The 20,912-nt window shown below is 35.6% G+C and overlaps 1 protein-coding gene across 1 annotated transcript in view; it reads right to left on the bottom strand.

Annotated features, from left to right (window-relative positions):
• Positions 1 to 20,912, bottom strand: part of CEP192 (centrosomal protein 192) — a 74,671-nt gene that overhangs the window by 13,848 nt on the left and 39,911 nt on the right. The window contains exons 31-49 of the mRNA XM_058024289.1: positions 20,172 to 20,320; positions 18,361 to 18,591; positions 16,811 to 16,936; positions 16,290 to 16,424; positions 16,035 to 16,098; positions 15,236 to 15,375; positions 15,020 to 15,112; positions 14,112 to 14,227; positions 12,450 to 12,626; positions 10,699 to 10,789; positions 9,817 to 9,993; positions 9,033 to 9,293; positions 8,710 to 8,819; positions 6,561 to 6,670; positions 5,206 to 5,347; positions 4,464 to 4,648; positions 4,032 to 4,155; positions 2,161 to 2,266; positions 567 to 771 (exon numbers count right to left, since the gene is read on the bottom strand). Coding sequence (XP_057880272.1) covers positions 567 to 771; positions 2,161 to 2,266; positions 4,032 to 4,155; positions 4,464 to 4,648; positions 5,206 to 5,347; positions 6,561 to 6,670; positions 8,710 to 8,819; positions 9,033 to 9,293; positions 9,817 to 9,993; positions 10,699 to 10,789; positions 12,450 to 12,626; positions 14,112 to 14,227; positions 15,020 to 15,112; positions 15,236 to 15,375; positions 16,035 to 16,098; positions 16,290 to 16,424; positions 16,811 to 16,936; positions 18,361 to 18,591; positions 20,172 to 20,320 — 2,742 coding nt within the window. The remainder of the gene's footprint in view (positions 1 to 566; positions 772 to 2,160; positions 2,267 to 4,031; positions 4,156 to 4,463; positions 4,649 to 5,205; positions 5,348 to 6,560; positions 6,671 to 8,709; positions 8,820 to 9,032; positions 9,294 to 9,816; positions 9,994 to 10,698; positions 10,790 to 12,449; positions 12,627 to 14,111; positions 14,228 to 15,019; positions 15,113 to 15,235; positions 15,376 to 16,034; positions 16,099 to 16,289; positions 16,425 to 16,810; positions 16,937 to 18,360; positions 18,592 to 20,171; positions 20,321 to 20,912) is intronic.

Below are 20,912 nucleotides of genomic sequence, written 5' to 3' on the forward strand. Positions count from 1 at the left end.
GCATAAGTGCAGATGAGAAGGGATCTACTGCAAAGGTGCCTTGAGCCAGAAGAGTTTCAAGTGGACTTCTAACAGTCTCTTTTACCAGGCACAGCATAGCTGCATTCATCATAGTGGCAACTGATTTGTCTGTATGCAAACCTAACTGTGGAAAAAAGGTGTGACTGTGCTGTATAAGGAAAACTGGGGAAAAAAAACCACCAAAAAACACGCCAAAAACAAAACAACACGACAACAAAATGACAACAAACAAAACCCAAACAAAAACAACAATAACAAACAAACAAAGCCCTCAAAACAAACAAAACAAACAAAAAAAACAAACCCAACCCAACAACAACAAAAAACCTCCAAAACTCCCCAAAAACCAAAACACAAACCAAAAAACCCCAAAAACCCAAAAAGCATTTCAAACTAAAGGCAGAAGTGGGGAACTGGTCATTCACACTTATTAGACTAAGAGAACAAAACCAAAGCACTAAAATTCCCAAACATGCAATATAGTACACAAAGCCTCTGAACACAAGATATTACAGATGCTATATTTAATAACTAATTCCTCTTACCTGAGCTTTGACCAGGTCTTGTTTTAGGAAAAGCAATGTTTCTGTTCCTTATGTGCATTTCTGTTAGAGGGAACCTGGGGAGAAGCTTTGGCACATCAACAGTGGGATTTTCAGGCTGTGGAGTAATGGTGTCACATCTTCTACATGGCAAGTCTGATCCAGACACGCTCTGAGTGCCAGCCTCTTGAATAAGCACTTTAATAAACTATTGCACAATTTGGAGAAAAGCAAAGTTTTAAACAGTCAATATTGATATATCAATAAATCAAACCATTTAGTTTATGCACAAGAGCTTATGTTCAGCTTTACATTTCAACAAAGGAAAGCTCTCATACATTACATCACCAGATCTTCTCCAACGTCAAAAGTTTAAAAAGTTTAATTTAGGAGAAAAGGAACATTCACTGAAAATTTGCTATCTAGGCATTTTAGTTCAACAGGAATAATAACTTCAACTAGTTTAACTGACAATTCCTACAACATTCTCTGTTGCAGATCATGGAAACAGAGCTGCCTCATTCAGAAGGAGCTTTGTGTTCTCTTTTGCTACAGAATTAGAAATTTTAGAAGTTTCAGTTAATGCTAGTAAAGTCTTAGCATACTTTCTGCTGATTTGGAGAGGTAGCAAATAAATGACAAAAGCATTATTAATTACAGGATTTCCTAGAATTTGATGGGTTTTGCTACATTCTCTACACTTGTCCTAGTAGATTTCTTAAATCCTTTTCTCATATTGTAGAACACAACACAGTTAACTGCATGCAGTTATCATCTCCTTCTCAACAACTTCCCTGTTTATTTGGGTTTTTTGAAAGCAGTTTCCAATTCTGTATCATACCTCACACTTCCCTCCATGCAAAAGGAAAGTAGATACAGTTTTATCCTTTCAGTGTCTATTTCTCTCTCCATGTATTGTTACAAATAACTCAAAACATACACTAACTGTAAAAATAAGAAAAGAAGTCTGTTTCTTTAGGAGAGAATACCAAGGAGTCCTTCTGCTCTTACACAGAAAAAAGAAAAAATGTTGCTTCATAAACTTTATTTCTATGCCTCAATTTTATCAGGGAAATGTCTTGGATTAAGATCTGTGAAGAGGTAGAACCTGTTCTAGACATTCTTTATCCCTGACCTGTCATCCAGAAGGTGAAGATTACCCTAAGGGAGCTCAAAAGGAGCTATGGCGACTTGTCCAATACCCTCTTTTAACTTCTTTTATTTTACAATATGATACAAACTACTTTTATGTGTGCACATCTACATACATACGTACATATATATATATATATATATATATATATATATATATATATATAGTGTTTTATAAAACGATGCATAAGGCAGTGCTGGGTTCACTTTTGTTGGAAATTTAGTTAGTGTCTACATCATGGCATTTCTTCAGAGATTACGAACCAAAAATCAGTTTACAAAATGGCATCTTGACTACTTTTCTTTATGAGAACTTCACAAATTAAAAAGAATAATGGGAGTTGACAGAGCTTCTGACTCAAATCTACAAGGTTTTAGCAACTTTATTAGAGCTGACAAAGTAAAATAAAAAGTTCCAATCTGAAGTCTCAAGTAAACCACATACCTTTAGTCCATTATCACAATGGATATAGATTAGGCCACTCCAAGGAATTAATATGGGCCTTGTGGCAAGTGATGGATTAGGACTCACCAGAATTAGTGTACTGGCCCTAAAATAAAAAAAAAAATTAAAAAAAATCAACTAGCATGACTCTCATACTAGAATCAGCATCTACAACATTTGTCACTAGCCCACCCAAAAAAAGGATGCACTTTTAAGATAAGTGAAGAGGCTCTACTGATAGTTAAATCTCAGGTGCTGAGATATGCCACAAATTAAGCTTTAAAAGCCATGATCCCAGGATCTTCTTCCACCATCACTGAGAAATCAGATCACCTTTTTTCACGGCCTCACTCAGTTCAAGAATTCTGCAGGCTCCAGCCCCCACAGTGCAGAGTATAAAATATTCTGTCTGGCTCCTATTGTGGCAGGTTGACTGCCCTTGGCACTGTGAGGAGATGGTCATGAAAAATAGAAAACTGGGCAAGTGCAGCTTGCTGTGCTTAAGTCACCTGTTCCCATGGGTCTGCTTCCTACTTGCAGACCTCTGTTCTTGATCCAGACTATTTACTTGGACCCAAAATGTGAGGATTCTGCTCACTCTTTTCCAGTGAACACATTTTAAAATTCTATACTGCAAGAAAATTGCTTGCAGAAGGCCTTCAATACCCTCCTTGTAAAAATCATCCAGACAATCTTGAATTTGGGGTATGAGACACTCAGTATGTCCTTACTTTCACAGCTACTGGAAAGTCATTCCTTGTTACTGCTCTTTCAGATTATTTTTCTTGGCATTGACCGAATTTGCAATGAATAGCAGATATCTAGCCCTTCCATGCATCTCTATTCTGTTCTCACCAGTGATGAAAGTTTCCCAGAAATTTACATCTACATGAATATGAAATTAAGTGTTTAAAATGCAATCAGCCAAGCAGGACTGAAGAGAAAGTATTTTGGGTAAACAACTTCGAAGTTAAAGCAACTACTGAAATATAATTCTGAAAGCAAAACCTATTTTTTGGTGGGAGACTTTTTGGAAGATGAGAATAGTTTAATAACAGGTTCTTAAAGCTGTCTTAACAGAACCTTAAAAATACCAGAAATTTAGAAGGGAGAGGTGAGCAGACCTTTCAAGCATAAGTTGTGGAAGTCTTTGCTGCCATATGTGAAAAGTCTTATATACATATACAATGATATTATGATTACTTTTCCAAGAATACCCTAATTAGGGCATGGGCAAGCTGACACTGGCTTGTCATTATGTTCATACCTACAGATACTGAGAAACCAAAGGTTGAATGGCAAAACCAAGTTTTCTCCAAATAAAAAGAATCCCAAAATCAAGTTGTGAGGAATATCAGCACATTTGCTAAAGAAATGCTAAGTCCCCAGAAGAGAAGCCTTCTATAAGAAATGTTATTTTGGGGGTTGTTTCCTGGCTGTGGGAAGGGCAGAAGAGTTTTTTGATTTTAAATGCACAGCTAAATTTTAAACAAAAAACTACTATGAAAACAGATTTTTAAAGCTTCAGCTTCACTGACCATTCAACTCCTTGAACTATGCAATAATAATAGAACTTCCAGGCACAGAAAACTCCTGGAATCGAGGTAATTTTACTTATGACAGAAGAACATTCCCACAATACACAACTGTAAAAGGATAAGGTCCTAAAAAAGCTGGATTTGCATGTTAGTTGACAAAAAGTCTATACCCTGGAGCTAAAATAGTTTCAGGGTGCAGTCTAAGCAAACTAAAGTAAATTCCTAAAAACCAACTAAAATTCCTAAACTAGTTATACAGTTAAGCTAAAAATAAATTCCTCCAAAACCTCACCACACTTTCACACATAAACGAACTTATGGAAATATACTTACCCTGGTTCAACATCTCCATGTTGTGGGGTTACAGTAAGGCAGTGAGCTGGCCATGAAAGTTCAAATGCCAACATTCGATTGGAATTGTTGAGAATTTGTACACGTCTAGTATCTGACGTTTCACCTGTAACACAAAAAAAAAGCTAACACATACAAAAATTCACAAAAATGCCCAAGATAAAGACATGCAGCAATGAAAATAAAGTATTTTCTGTCCTAATTTTACCTTCACATTACTTTAGAACCTCCATGGGTATGCAGTTCATTGTCAATGTATACACAGAGCACATAACCTCTGATGATTTATCCAAAACTGTGCTCAAATCAAGTCTGCATAAAGATTACTGGCCAATCCACACTTACAAACATCTTATGCAGTGTAGTTATCTTAATACTTAAGTGGCTATTTCATTAACTTCAAAAAATACTTACCAAGAGTAGGAGATGTCAAAATCAAATACTCAGGTGTAACAGCCCAAGTCTCTTGAGCATCTGATTTATTCTGAGCTAGATCATTATTTTTTGCAGATAAAGAAGTACCCTGAGGTCCTTTAACAGGAAGAACATCCAAAGTTGCAGCAGTATGTGTGACAAAGTTCTCCAACCTGAAAATAAGACTGCATTAGGCAAAAGCAGTAAAAAAATATCTCATGAGTAATTATAATGGCCTACTCTCAGTATTTCTCAAAATTTTATTATTGAAGTACAATAGTTTTTACATGGGCCCTCAATTTAATTCAATTCTCCATTAAGTGTAAAACAATCCAGCAGCTATAACAGGACACAGCTTTTCACAGAATGTTTGGAAGTGGAAGGTACCATTTAGAATGAGAGGAATTAAAATAAAAAATTATCTTCAGAAGATAATAATATAAAATAATTTGAAAACATATACAGAGAAAACAAGTACTGCATAGAGAAAGAAGGCAACAGCATGCTGTGCAACACACTGTGGAGATGAGGAGTGACCTGTGGAGATCACCCAATCCAACACCCCTGCACAAAGGAGGGGCAGCTACAGCAGGTAATTCAGGGCATTGCCCAACCAGGTTTTTAATTTCTTCAGAGATGAAAACTTCTCAGCCACTCTGGGCAACCTGCTCCAATGCCTAACCACTCTCACAAGAAAAAAACATAATTACATACATATAATTACTAATTATGGTTCCAATACCTGTCCAATTCCAACTGGGGTCCAGCAGACTGCTGAAAGCCATCCTGATCACAAGTGGAATATCCGACCACAGAAAGGAGAATCTTTTGCATATTTGCATAGAAAAGATGGATATCATTTGTCTCTCGTGGGACATCACATACTAAAAATGAGAGTAATAGAGAAATTCTAGTAAGACCAATTCAATAATATTCAGAAATTACACCAGACAGATTTAAGAGATAGACTTAATAATCCATCAGCTAAGATGGATAGTTAATAATCCATAGTTACTAATCCATCAGCTAAGAAATCCTAGATAATTCCGAAATTACTTCCTGCAAGCTTAGCTGTCAGGTGTAGCTCAACACTAAAATCAAATATAATACATAAATCTGAATACACACAAATTTAATACTTTTTATTATAAGACATAATAAATATGGCATATAAAAAAATGTGAAAAGATTATCATATAATTTCCACCTTTATACAAATGCTATATACTAATTTGATTCTATGCCAAATTAAGAGTTAGCTTTTACTTTTTGCTCTAACGCTGGCTTAACAATTTCAAACGATACTCCAGAACCCAAGTATTTAACGTTCACCAGGATTTCACCTCAACTAAGATGAATGATTAAAAAAAATCTTTACTTTTTCAAGTAAAGACAATACATAATTCAGGGAAAGAAACAGACCATATTTATTCAGCTGTAGTAGCCTTAGGACAGTAAGTAATTCCATATGTGAATATAACTAGCTCAAGAATAGGGTTTGACAGCAAATTTATTCATGACACTTGTGGGATTGAACACTTGGGGGGTGCTTTAAGGAACCCTTTACAGTATACTGTATTCTTATTAAGACATTTCTTACTAACAAGCAGAGGAAAAAGCTATTTAGGAAGAAAAATATATATTTTGCTGTCAGCCAAGTTGCCTGCCTCTCAATTTTCAAATATAAAACAAACTGAATCTTTCCCAATAGTTAATAAGGCAAACACTTTCCAAATAAATTCAGCATTTTTAATGCTATAATATTTACAGACCAGGGATTCATGCTCCTAGGAGAAAATTACAGAAAATCATTTAAATAAATAGATACTGAATGAAAAAAGGCACATTCTGTTGTGATGGATTGACCCTGGCTGGATGCCAGGTGCCCACCAAAGCCATTCTATCACACTCCTCCTCAGCTGGACTGGGGAAAGAAAATAAAATTAAGTTTTGCCCAGTACAACTGTCCAAACTCAGAATTTTTCTTCTACATTTATTAAAAAAAATAGTGAAAAAGGAACTAGGATTCAAGCCAAAAGCACATTTGCCACATGAAAACAAGTATTATATTTTTCTTTTAAGAAGTCATAGTCTTACCTTCTGTCACAAGCTGCTCCCCTTGAAATTCTTCATCAAATACAGCATTTCTCACTAAGTTGTTTTCTGGGATGATGCGTTTTTCCACCTCAGCTTTATACATCACAGCTCTGTTAGAAGTAAACAGGAATCATTAAATTAAACAAAATACTAGAAACAACAAATTGACAAGATTGATACGAATCATGAGAATCCAGTATAATTTTCACTTCATTTCTTGACTACACCAAGCTCAAATTTGGGAGCATCCATTTAAAACTAAAGTTTTTTCACAGTCTTAAAAGGGTTAAAGAAATACCTCCTCTATTGCTGCAGAGTAAAAGGAAACACTGAAATAATGGTTACCATATGTTTGTCTTTCCATACTTGTTCTCTGCTGTCAGTCACACCTACCTAGATTTTTGATAAGTACACCAGGCATCTGAGTGATGTTTCAATCACCACAGGAAGCAGGAGAATGCTATTTTGGTTACAAGTGAAAGTTTTTTGAGAGGAAAAGTTGACTAGTCAATGTCAGAGTGGCAGCAGGTGCCAGCCAACAGCAGGAACACAGAGCCAACAGCATGACTGCCAACAGCATAGAAAAGACTGGGAGGCACAGGAATATAAATAGTCCTGGGAAAAATGGGAAGATACAGGTCAGCAAGAGGAAATGTGACACTCAGATAAGGTCAGGGCCATGGAGGAGGAAAGAATACCTGAGCACTACTAACTCTCATGTCTAAGCTACTTACTGGGCTGCTGACTATATATAATTTTGGAGTAAGGAACTTGGGGCACAAGCTGGCAGATGAGGCAGAATACTCATCTCACATTCTTGCCCCTAAGTCCCAAATCACGCTCTCATTCTAGTGCACAATTACAGAATGGGATTGGACTGGCTTGGAGAACTCAGTCATTTCAAGACATATACATCTCTTTCAAGTTATCAAGGGAGATTTTAGAAAAACTCCCATCAAGAAACAACCAGCTAGACCACTACTTTCAAGAACAATATGTCAGCTTGCTGACTAATAAAATCAACAAGTCATTTTGCATACATAACATCCACAATCTGAATTTAAAAAATGAAGTTTCCAATAATACTTATGTAGTTGTATTCAGCTTCTACATGGGTTTTCTGTTGATCTGTAGACCAAAAGTGTTCCCTAAGTACTTTATCCCTTTAAGGAGGATTCCAAGATAGAGAGCATTGCCTCACACAAAACAATTCATACAAAAAAACAGGAACAAGCATCCTCTAAGATGTTTAAAATAAGCCAGTTTCCTATCAAGGTCAGGAACTCAGCTATTCCATGAGCTTTTTATTCAAAGCCATGCAGTTAAATCCAGATGTGTTTAACACTTCGTTTGGATAAGGATATACACAATGACTATCATACACTGTCAGGCAATAGCATTTAAAATCAATAATGAAATAATGCTGGTTTGAAGTTTTGCATGGAATTATGATTATCAGCACCTTACTGCTCTACCTAGTCTGAACATTCTGCATTACACTGAACCCCATGGACAGCACAAGTCACAAGTGCAGCTTCTGTCACTCAAGGCAGAATATGCCACTTCTGTGTGTTTGAGTTACATAAACTGAAATGCAGAATAACATGACCACTATTTAAGATCAGCAAGGTATTCTCCACAAGTTTCCATGAGCATATGTGCATGTTATTTTTCTCATATACACACCTACTCAAACACATTCTTTGTCAACAGAATTCAGAAAACCAAGACATGAACTTTGTTTGAAACTGAATACCCCTGCATTTCAGCACTATTCTTTTCATGAGCCTTTTCTTTAAAGTTACATACACATTAGAAAGAGAAATACAAAGACATAAGACAGATCTCTTTCAATACATAAATGAAAACATTTCCCCATAACACAATACACTTGAATTTAAGTAAGTTAAAACAGAACAAAACCCTTACCTAGGATTCTAGCTACAATAAGCAAAGCCATAAATGAACAAACCCCCATCAACAACTTATATGTGCAAGGCTTTTAATAGATCACTACATATCATCATATTTTAGCTTGTTCTTGCTCTTTTTGGAAACACATTAAAATCATACTTGTGGCAGCACATACCCCTAGCTCTAACTTCTTATTAAACAGATCTGTCTGTTCCAAACACAAAGCACATCTCACCTGCGATACTGCTGCCTAGAAACTTCATCTCCCCAAAAGAGACATAGTGTTGATACCACCATGCTTGGAGAGAAGTTCTTTTCCATTGGATTCCATGTTACAGTGACCACCTGATAAAATGAATAGACAACACACTGAGGGAAAAAAAATCTTAATGTTTGCATTAATGTTTGGACTATGAGTCAACAGATTACTACAATAAAAGTGGAACAGGACATAACAAAAAATAGGCGAGATTTTAATAAAGAATTAGTCAGACATTTTCAATTATGACATTTAATTTAAATTCATAAAATTTGCTCAGAACAAAGCACTGTACTTACTTCATGTGTTCCTTCTCTTAGTACAAACTGCTCTGGAGACACTCTCATAACCTGAGGATCTATCATTGTTTTTGTGTGCAGGTTTCCCAAGCACAGCACCTTAACATAGGCAGCCCGGGAACCTGTGTTTCTCACGTGGAAGGAAGCTTTCTGTGATCTTGCAGACAACGAGCATTCCAGTGTAACCAAGAAGCTATCTGACAATTTTTTAACATTTTCTAAAATTATATTGCTTGCTCCTCCATATCCAGATAATGGTATCTGGGAGAGAAACAAAACCCACCATCATAAAAAGAAGTACTTCAAATGAAAAAAGCTTACTAGCAAAACACATTTATGTACAACTGTGGTAAACTATATACCTTACAGAAAAACAAATGAAAATGTTAAAAATGTGAACTGAAAAGCCCTTGCAAGAAATAGAAAAGCTTAAATTTACTCAATAATTTTCAAGTTCTACTTCCAAGTTTGTTTAAGCCCTACCTATAGAACAAGACAAGTTCAGATTTTTTAACACTTCTAGAGTTAAAATCTTAGGCTACTTTTAATGTAGTACATAAAATATTTCATCATTCTCAAAGGAAAGAATTACATGCAAAATTGATACTCATGTTCAAAGCATAAAATGTACTGGCCATATGACTTTAACAAGTATACAGATGTCCATAATCTGTATCTTTAATTTTCAAGTTTTTGATAGAAACACCTACTCAGTGCTAGATTTTCAATAATTACCCAAAAAAAATACATTTAAAATTTTTAAAAGTTATGTTGGGACTCTTACAGTAAACTTAATTCCTGGCTTTGATTGAATCCCCAGCTGTTTGATTTCCAGCTTTGCAAAGCAGCAAGTTACTCGAGTGGGTGTAAACATCAGGTATATGTTCGTATCTTCTTTGGGACGCATTCTGAGCTCCCAGCTACTGGTTAAGCGTTGCTCTGATCCAAATATACTTTGCAGCTATAAAAACAAAGACATCAAAACTGAGTGACTATAATAGAAAAAAAAACATAGCAGTAAAACTTACTACACTTGGATGGAAGAATTAACTTCTTTGAACTGCACATTAACCTCTCGGACGATGGCATATTTAAAGTTGCAATGCTTAATATGCAATGAAATTACAAAGTCCAAGATACTTCACAGTCCCATAATGAACACTTCGATGCCTCTCAGTTTAGACAGATTTTTTTGTCCTCAATCCCCAACCTGTCAAGGCTGAACTTTACCATGATTCTCTGACAGTATAAGATTTTAAATTTAAAAAATCTGAACATTTGAGGGAAAACGAGATATAAGTCAATGTAGGTTACATAACAAAAAGACCCATTAGCCATGGTAATTCCTAAAGGCTAATTCCAGTTTTTCTATCCTCATCTAGACTCCCTCCTGCAAGAAGAGCCATTGATGGACCACTCCACCAAGTACTGACTCTGCAGTGAAACAGCAGCTTAGAGAGCTGTAAACTGAGCTCCAGTTTGCTGCAGCACTCCTATTTCAGCGGCTCCCAAGAATACCAGGGTAGCTTAACCTCTGCTACCACACTCATCTTGGCAGTCTCAAAACAAATGCAGGCTGCTAACACTTCAGGGCAAAAACATTTTCATTATAAACATAGCCTGGTAACTGTCATAAACACTAAAGAGAAATTTTAATGGCAGACACCTGAAAGGAGTCTTGATCCTGGCCTCTTATCAACAATCTTAAATGCTGCGGCACAGATGGAGAGTCATTTCTTAGAATTAACTTCTTCTGTCTGAAAAATACGTTTGGTTAGATTTTACAGCAAATACAAATTAACTGCATACATTAATTCATGGAAGCAATGGAACTGGGACAGTCAATTTTGAAGTAATTTAATGGAAAAAAATCACCTCTTGGAGCAATAGAATATGTTAAATAAAAAGTTGTTTCTGTATTATCAAACTTACACATCCTACACTGTTATACACCAAAACACACCAATACTCATAGCAAAACAATCCCCAAATATACATATATATTAAAAAAATATAATTTTCTGAAGTTCAAGTACTGTACTTAACAGCCTGAACTTTCAAAGAAACCAGCAATTGTATCAATACAAAAACTCCATAAAAATCCCCACTTCAGGACACAGTTATGATGAGTTTATCCAGAGAGACTTGGTTATGCAGAAACAAAGTCTCGTGAGTAGTCTGGCCCAGATTCACAGGAACAGTTGTAAAGAACTAAATTCAGGATAACTTTTCCTTCTCGTGCACTTCTCAATGTAATAGCAACACAGAAAGTTATGGTCACTTAACAGAATCAGGTTGACTGAAATAGTTTTTTTCTCTGTGATACGTCCTAGCATTGACGAGGCTTCAGGTACTCAGAGCTTTCCTCAGCAGAGGTAGGAAACATCTCCAGCAAGAGCAAGTGCCTTTGTCATTTTAAGAAGTCAAAAAACATTGACAAACTCAATTTGACAAACTCAGAACTGCTACAACATAAGAGAACAGATCATGCAGTTGGAATTAAAGAGGAGGACAGAGAGAGCAAAACCTCTCTCTATCAACACTGGCAAACATTCTTTTGTACTCTGTTGAAACAAAATTACAGAAATAATTTCAGCTTCCTAAAACCAAGGGTTCCTCAACACTGTTTCACAGGAGGAACAGAAAATAAAAACATTGCAGCATACAGGAAAGAAGCAGTAATTCCTAAATACCAAATAACCAAAACTACTGTTAGAAGCACACTACACCTTAACAAACCAGAAAAACAGAAATGCAGCTATTAGAAACAGTTATTGGATACAAACATTGATTTTAAACCACCAGGAACATGATAAGATCATTAGAATCAAAAAGTTCAGTATCAACCAACAGTGGATTAGTCTTTCAAGTAATAATTACTAGAAGTTCAGAGATTTGCAAAACTTGCAGACTTTACATATAAAAGAAGCAAAGAACATCCTAACAATTAGGAACAGTTTCACTAAAGCATAGAATAATAAACCTGTAAACTTGAAACTAAAAAAGTGTGGACAAGAAGCAGTCTGAAGGATAAAATAATTCATAATTGCTGGCAAAACAGATTCTCCACATTAGAAGTTTTAACCCCGAAACACATTCAAATCAATCAAGGGATGTTCAACAGTTTATGCTATTCAGATGGTCAAATTACATTACCCAGACTGGATTGTGTTCCTTGTCATAGATGAGATCAAGAATAATTAATCTCTAGCAAGAGACAGGTATCCAAAGAACCAGTTTGTTTCTGAAACTTTCTTGCACAAGAAAAATAATTGCAATATACTGCTTCTTTCACTTGAGGCACAGAACAAATTACTGCCAATTATCAATGTGAATGGGAAAATTTACTTCAAAAAAGTGCAATATAAAATGCTTAACATGATATTCTATATGACCAGCTGTTCAACTTATACTTACACTGATGATCCAAGTGATACTGCTCCCCAGGCAATGAACTGCTTGTTGGAGAGGATGGGTGGAATGTCTGAGCACCTAGCAGGTGTAGACACAGGTCTGTTTTGCCCAGATTCTACCTCACCTTCGATCATCACTTCAAACTGAGGCCCAGATGGCAGCACAAGGATTTTCAAGATGCTTTAAAAATAAATGCATAAATTTAAATCCCACAATAGAACAAGATTAGCTGATGAAATCAAAACATAATTGAAAAAATATTACAGATAGGCGTTTTTAAAACTACCTTCTTAAGGCAAAAATATAAACATTTCTTCTTATTTTATGACAAAGGCCAGCTTTAGGTATAGCCCTACATTTACATCCTTTGGGCTGTAAGTACATATGCCACACGTATCTCACACAGTCTTCTGAAGTATTTCATCTGGAAATGATTCAGATAAATATTTCAGAGACTACAGCTCAAAAATATTTTTGGTCCATACTAATTTCTAATTATTTTGACAGACTAATTTTAGAAAGAAACAAAGTCTGGCTGTAGATTAAAGAGATGCCTTTTGAATGCCATGAGAAACTTTACTGAATTTTTACAGGTGTGAGATAACCAGGAGCACCAAGGAAGGAAATCTAGCTTTTAAATAATAGCCTGAATCATTTGTTATAGCACAGAGAGATTTCAAGTCAAGGAAAAAAACTCAAGAGCCTCCATTGTAGCTGTCAGTGAATCCTTATGATGCCTGCTGACCAAGCCCTGAATCCCATCAGCAGGGAACCCTGGTTACTGCCTCAGTTAGTTTATTAGTCTTTAGGCAGCACTTGGATGAAGATAACCAAGTTTCCAATCCTCCTGAGTACTTCAAGCCTGTAAAAATTCAAGCTATCCAATAGGATCATACTGTAACTAGCACAGAACTTCATTGTTTTATTTAAATGCACTGGGGAGAGTGAAGTTGAACATATATTGAAGATATTCTTTTGTCCATTCTTGCAGAAACTGGAAATCATGTAGCAAGAGAGGTAAAGCTGCTCTGGAGAAATGAGTCATTGCCAAAAACTCTCACATGACATCTTAATTGTCACTTGAACCAATCAAGTTAATTTTGCAGAATGAAGTTCAACAGGAGCTAATGAGCAAAACTATGAATGCTTCATCCATCTGCAAAAGGAACTTGTACATTAGTGTTGTACAGAACAAACTTTTATTTGAGTACAGCAGACAAATAAATACTTAGGATCCTGATCTGTTCTTGACATTTTTCACATGTAAAACAGAAATAACATTTCCCTTGCCTCAGCAGAGAGAGAAAGAGGGAAGCAACTGAAGAGGCTGCTGAAGGTAAGTATTTTGAAGCTTTGCTGTACTTTTGAAATAACTACTGGATAAAGGGCCACAGGGATTTACTCTGCTTATTTACACTAAACATGTCTTAGAATATTTCTTGATAGCAAATGTTGTCTATTCATTCTGCTATACACACCTATAAGAGGGAGATATTCTACGGAAAAGGTGAACTTTAACAAAAATCCTTTTGTAATGGATGAGAACTCTCATGAGAACAACTGAAGTCAAAAACTCTCATATGGGTGAAACTTTCAATTTGTTCATTACCTTAAGGTCAAAAGTAGTTCAGTTTAACACATGCAGCACAGAATTAGTTATATTACCTTTCTGTAGTTGTTGTGCTTTTTGGAAAAAACTGGACAGTTACTACTTGTTCTTCTCCAGGAAAAAGGAAAAGATCCTCGGGTTTAACAGCAAAGCAGCTGTCCTGATCTGATATCTGAAAGCAGGCAAGGGCAAAAGGGAGGGTTAGTTACCTATTTTAAGGGACTAAATACTTCTACAAAATGTAATACCATTTGGTTCTGCACCTGTTTTACATGCAATTCAGACAATTTGAATACACCTGGAGTCTTCAACACTTTATCAATTAGCACCCAGTATCATCACTTAATGTGGCAGATCCTATTTCCATGGCCTCTGATCTTAGAAATGATGGGCTAACACATCTCTTTTTGTAAAATGGAACCAACTGTTCCTTCTGTTGACTTTGAAATGTAAATTTCAAATGTGGTTAGTTATTTTTCAGTCTGGAACCACACTTTCCACAGATTTTCAAAAAGGTCAAGTAAAGATATGGCATATTTGAAAAGAATTCACTTTGAGTTGGCAAGATGTACACTAAAAACTACTGCAGTTTTGTTAGAAAATACAGATGTTTCCCAATGCTAATATTCATCTTTGCCTTAAGCAGGCTTTACTCTACCAGCTAACTAACACCTGCTATGCAGCATAGGCTTCACTACTTTTACATATTTTAGCTAAAATTTATTAAAAATCATAAAGGTATGTTTGTTACAACAAGTAAAACTGAAGTTGAGCAAAAGAATGCCCACAAGCTTTTTCTAAAAAAGTAAGAAAATCTCTTTGGCATTTTTCATTCCCTGTATGTAAACTTGTAAAGCTTTTATCAAACCACAGAGCTGAGCTAAAATGCCAAGGCTCACCTCTAGCTTCAGTACAATATGAATAGCACAAAAATAATGATTTCAAGAGGGAAAAGCCAACCTACCTGAACTTTCAAATGTACACTAATGTTTCCAGAATTTACCAATGGCAGCTGCTGCTTGACTGTTGAACCCACACTAGCAGACAGATGTATTTTCTGTAAAAATAAAGTAAGTGTATATCTGTATATATACATATATAAGAAAACCAAACATTACAAAAGTAGGAGGCTAGAAGAGGCAAACTCTTCTTGAAATACAGTTTGTAAATACACACAAACCTCTAAGTCCTTTGGAATACGTATCCTTGCTGTTCCAGCTCTTGCTCTGAGAAAAATACTTTTAATCACAGTGCTAGGTCCTGGACTATCCACTTCCACATCCACTCTTGCCAGGAACTCCTCTGCTGGACCCAAGGAATCTAGGAACAATTTCATGAGTAGCAAACGCAAGTGTGCCAACAGCAAAGGCCATTCCTATGGATGCACACCTCACTTCAGCTACTCTTCAATCTTAACATATCCATGGGGTGACAAGAACAGCTCTCCCATTACTCCTGCAACACTTGTTTTCCCCTCTTTTAAATAAAGTCTCACAGAACCTTATTGAAGAGTTTTACCTTTTTGTCATATGTAACTGAAATTGTCACTAATGCAAAGAAAAAAACTCATCCTACCACACCAGCCAAACTAGTTGATATATATATAGTATTTTCTATTCAGCAAGACAGAACAACTCAGATTTCTTCAAATTTATTATCTATTTTGCAATTAATGCAATATTTTCTTAAGTGACGGTTTAATTCCCTCAGTAAAAAGAGTTAACACAAATTCCAGGCATCTTGCAATAAACTATGTACAGCTTCATACTTAAGTAAAAATGTCCCTGGTAATACATAAAGGATTAAGACATAGAGACATTCTGTCTCCTACAGTTACTAAAAATTAATATGATACCTGAAATATCCGCACACACAAACCAAACATGTTTCAAGTTTGCAGCCTGTTCCTGCAATTCTAAAACACATATACATTAAAAGTCAAATCTGTTTCAGCTGAAATGAAAATCCAATTATTTTACCTGAAGAAGAGATTTGTTTCTTAGGTGCATGGAACAGAACCCAAACTGTTAAAGCTTCAGGATCCTGAAAAAGAAATTGGTTGACTCACCTTATGGAAGGGAGAAAATTATTGAGAGGAGAAAACAAAACACCCACAAAACCTGAACATGCAAAAGGTGTGCTGCCCAAAAATCATTACTGTGAACTCAAATATTCAGCACTGTCACTTCAGACAGCAAGTAAAAAGAAGAATTGACCAACTACAAACTACTCACTTGCCCATCATAGCTTGCATGTATCACATGGTTTACAACTGATGGAGCTGCTGTCTGAGAAACTGCATCCATTTGTTCATTAGAAGTATTAACAGGTTCCTTGGAAAAGGTGAAGCACCTCCAGGCTACTGCATTCTGTCAAAAAAAGAGAAGTATTACAAGTATTAAATCTCTTATTGTCAGTAACAGCAATGCTCACAAAGCTGAGAAATGCAAGACAAGTTTTGAATGATTGAAGTAGCTTGGAAAAAACAAAGAAACAAATTTGTGCTGTAGCTTTGAAACATGAAACAAAACCCCACACACCTATCCCAGAAGCATTTTTCTTGGTACCATTACAGCAAAATCAAATTACCACCCTGCAAAAACTATTTATTTCCTGACTAACAGAAGACTTCTTGAGAAGTCTTATATCGAGTGTCCAAGATCTATTTCTTAATGATCTGTAACAAAGTGTTTGGGTACTAAAATCCAGCATCACAAGATGTTAGCTCTCACATACAGAACTTTACTGTACTTACTGCGTTAATAATAAGTCTAATTGGCATAAAAGCATGGGTTTTGTTGATAAGTTTTAGGGGAAGAGCCTTCAAATTGCCAAAAGGCAAGTCACCAAAATCCAGGCAATCTTCTTTTCCTGTTTCCACCTGGTTTTAAAACAAAGCAGAACTTAGAAGAAAAGAAAACCTTCAAAACACTCTACCCTACAAAAGTACCAGGATGTTACTCATCTATTTTACCCTCTTAACCCTATATCCACATATAATACAAACTATTACAGCCTAAGAATCATGTTTCCTTTGATATTAGAAGGGGCTACAGCCAATTGGCTATCTCCCATACATTTTACCTCAATCAATTAAGCCAGTCTTAGTGCAATGTTTATCCACCAAAATCCAGCATACAACCAAGTTATTTTGGATAATTCAAATTAAAAGTAAGTTTAAACCATGATTATTGCTAGCAAGTAAGACATGCCAGTTTTAGATAGCTAAAAACACATTTCAGCAAGTTGAAAGTTAAGAAAATAAGGGACAGTAATTTTTGCTAGCTTAAAAACACCTAAATGTCATGATCTGCAGCAAAATACAGCTTTTATTTGGTACTTTTTCCAATCTCAGGAATGTAACAACAAGACTGAGCACAAGGTTTAAATTTTATTTGAACATGACACAAGTTTGAATATACTATGAAAAACATGGAGACTGGACTACATGTGAAAGAATAAAAAATGTATTAAAAATAAATAAAAATTTATTGAAGAAGCATTAGAAATTATGTCAATTTGTGTGCATTTATTACTTCAAAACACATAATTAGCCCAAAGCAAGTTAAAAGACCACCATAAATTAAATGTCCACTGTGGCTGGTGACTGAAAATTTTACTTTTATCAACCATGTCACAGACTACCATGTAATTTGTTCAGGCACCTCCACAAGTATCATCAAGCCTTTCTATGCCTGTCCATACTCTTAAAACAAGAACTGTATGAAGCCAGATTTAATTATTGTCACACTCTCTCACCTGGTTGCTCTTCATGATAACACACAAGACAAAAGCACTTTACACATGCATGTAGTTTTAATTTTTAATTAGTCCAAAATAAGAAAATATTCTCTACACTCATAAACAAGGTAGTGGTAGTGAGAAACCAAGACAAAGCCTACTTGATGTAAAAAATAAAGAAATCCTTACAACTGGAAATAAATGCTTTTTGTTACGATAAATTCCCAATCCAACACAGCAGATAAGCATCTGATAAGCTAAGCATCAGATGTTTAAGGTCTTAACAATGAAAAAGTAATGCCCAGTCTTTTAACAACAAAAAAGTAATTTTTAATTTATTCTTTCCACACAGAAGCCTTCACTTCTAGCTAGCTGTTTTTGCACAACTGGACCTTCCCAGATAAAAATGTGCTTCTCAAAAATTTGCTCTATTCCCACTCAAACATATGAAATTCCAGGTTTCTTTGAGGAGCAACCTTGCAATCCTATTATTTTCCAGTGTCGTGAAATTATTCATAAAATAACATTGCAACAACAAAAGACCCACAATAAACAGCAACTTACTTCTAAATTAGGATTTTCAGCAACTGCTGTCAGAACTACCCTGCTTGCCAAAGCTTCTGACTGAACGATTGTCTCAGCATCTGCAGAAACTGGCCAAGATGAAACGTTGAGGATACACTGGAAGATCCCCGAGCAGGAAGGTAAGAAAAGTATTTTCAGGTCGTTGGTAGAGTAGGGTCCTACAATGGTTTTATTCTTGAAAACCAAACATGGATATTTCATAGGATCCATCTGAAAAACAAAATACTTGGCATTTTCAAAAAGGCCTTTTACCAGAAGACATTTCATTTCCATCTGGCACCACTGCTTAACACAGCCATTTTGTATATATTTCTCCTCCATTTAATGAATGCATCTTCATATCCATGGCCCATTTGCATCCTGCTTGACTGCAGATCTCTTCTTTTAATTTAAACAGACAAGTCAGCCTGAAAATTGCTGAGGTTTCTTTCTACCATCTAGTGAAAGATTGACACTGGGAAAATTATTAAGTAAAACCCTGATTTTTGAGAAAGAACAGCAGTGGATCTCAAAGTTGACTGAAAAAACATCGGTTTTAATCACACTGTGCAAACAATTGCATATATTTATTCATGAAAACTACTGTAAAGCAATTTCATTTCTAAAAAATCACCTCTTGATCCAACAGAATCACTGTTTACAGGAGATGCATAAAAGCTCTACGAAGCTGATTAGAAAATTATGCAACAAATCCTTATACACACACACACATCTATACACACACCAAGCACACAGAATTGTGGCCTGATGTTCTTTAAAGAGGAAGCATTCTAAGAAAACAACATCAAAACAGAAATCATACCCCTGGAAAGACACATGCTACATCTGCTGGAAGAATACACCTGAGGGATGTGATCAGGATTTCTAAGACTTATAAGATGCAATATTTAAAGCAAATAATTGTCTGCTATTCCTCAGTAATACGGACCAAATAAAACCAGCATGAACTGTACCTTAAAAAAGAAAAAAGCAATACTTGATACAATCTACATCTGAACTGAACTGTGACTGAACTGCATAGTTTCAAGAGATTTACAAGATAAAGAGCACTACACCAAAAACTAGTATGAACAGAAATAACATCTAACTAAAGTTAGCAGGTATCAAACTGCCAGAAGCTCAGAGTATCTTATGCTTGTTCTGTTGTTATATTCTTCTCTATTAAGTGAATTCATCAATAAAAGAAATGAAATCTTTCTCATGGACTTTGTATCTAACTCATTCTCAAGTTCTCAAGATATTTTACTTCTGGAACTATTAGTATGATAACAGAATTATATAGAATTTAACAAAATTGAAGTGCAAGACAGCCAACGTACGGCCTACAAGCTACCTATAACCCACAGAACAACTCATCTAGTTTGAAGCCTGCTCTAAAAGGCTTCTAAAAAGCCTGCTCATTTTCCATCACTCACAATCTCCTGATTTCAAGAAAAAGAGAAGCAAACTGCCAAAAACGTTTTTGCAGTAACAGTTCTCAGCATGGATGTTTTCTGGCCTAGGGTTGACTTTTCTTGCATGCACAAAGGTGGGAATGAATAACTCAAATTCAAACCTTCCACACTTCATGCACACAATATAATTCTACATGAGGCATTTACCTCACAAAGGCTACTTGCTGGAGGAAGTCAGGCACCTGGCCAAAGAAAGTAGCATTGCTTTTGTGCATATTAACGATAAAACAGGGAAAAAAAAAATCACAGATCTGTAAAGAGGGTCTTAATTTTACATATGATATCTGGTAAAATTACAGTATTAATCAGTTTTATGAAAAAGAAAAAATCTCTTACCCTTTCCCCATTAACTGAAACACTGAGTATCCCAATGTTGACCTGCAGCCACCGGTCAGTTGGATTATAAACACTAAGAACCGTCTGAGATGCAATTCCCACACAACAGGCAGTAGGGAACTTCAGTTCTTCTGGCACTTTTATGTGTCCTTTGGAAGAAAATATCCTCCTATTAGTTACAAGTACTCAGAAGCAAATCAGCACTCAGGCTGCCACCACGTTTGTGAACTCATCTGACAAATGCTTCATTATGGCAAGGAAATGTTTGACTCCTACAGTTCTCATAAGAATGTTTTCCATAAGCGTGAAATTTGACATTTTGATAATTTCTAATTTGCATCTTAAAGTTCTACTGTCACATAAACAAATACTAAAAATTAGTAAGGAGTATTTCTCTATTTTAAAATGCACTAAGATCAATGATCTGGAACAATCAATAAACAAGCTCTAAACTCTTACATATTCAAATCTTCAATTCTACTAGTTTGTCATTTAGGCTGAAAGAATTAGCCAGGAAAAAAAAAGTACAGCAAGATTGTAGGTTAAAATAAGTTTTTAAAATTAAATAGTAATTTGTGTTGCTTAGGTTTAGAGCTAAGTCTAGAAAGGACAGAGGACACTTGGCAGCTCATCCTTCCCTGCATAACCAGCAAACAGTTTCAACCCTCTATGGGGTTCAAATTTCTTATGAGTTTTGGCCTTCACTGACTGCTAATACTAAATTAGGCTGAAAATAGAAAC

The sequence above is a fragment of the Melospiza georgiana genome, chromosome 1, assembly GCF_028018845.1.
Source record: "Melospiza georgiana isolate bMelGeo1 chromosome 1, bMelGeo1.pri, whole genome shotgun sequence".
Taxonomy (NCBI): Eukaryota; Metazoa; Chordata; class Aves; order Passeriformes; family Passerellidae; genus Melospiza; species Melospiza georgiana.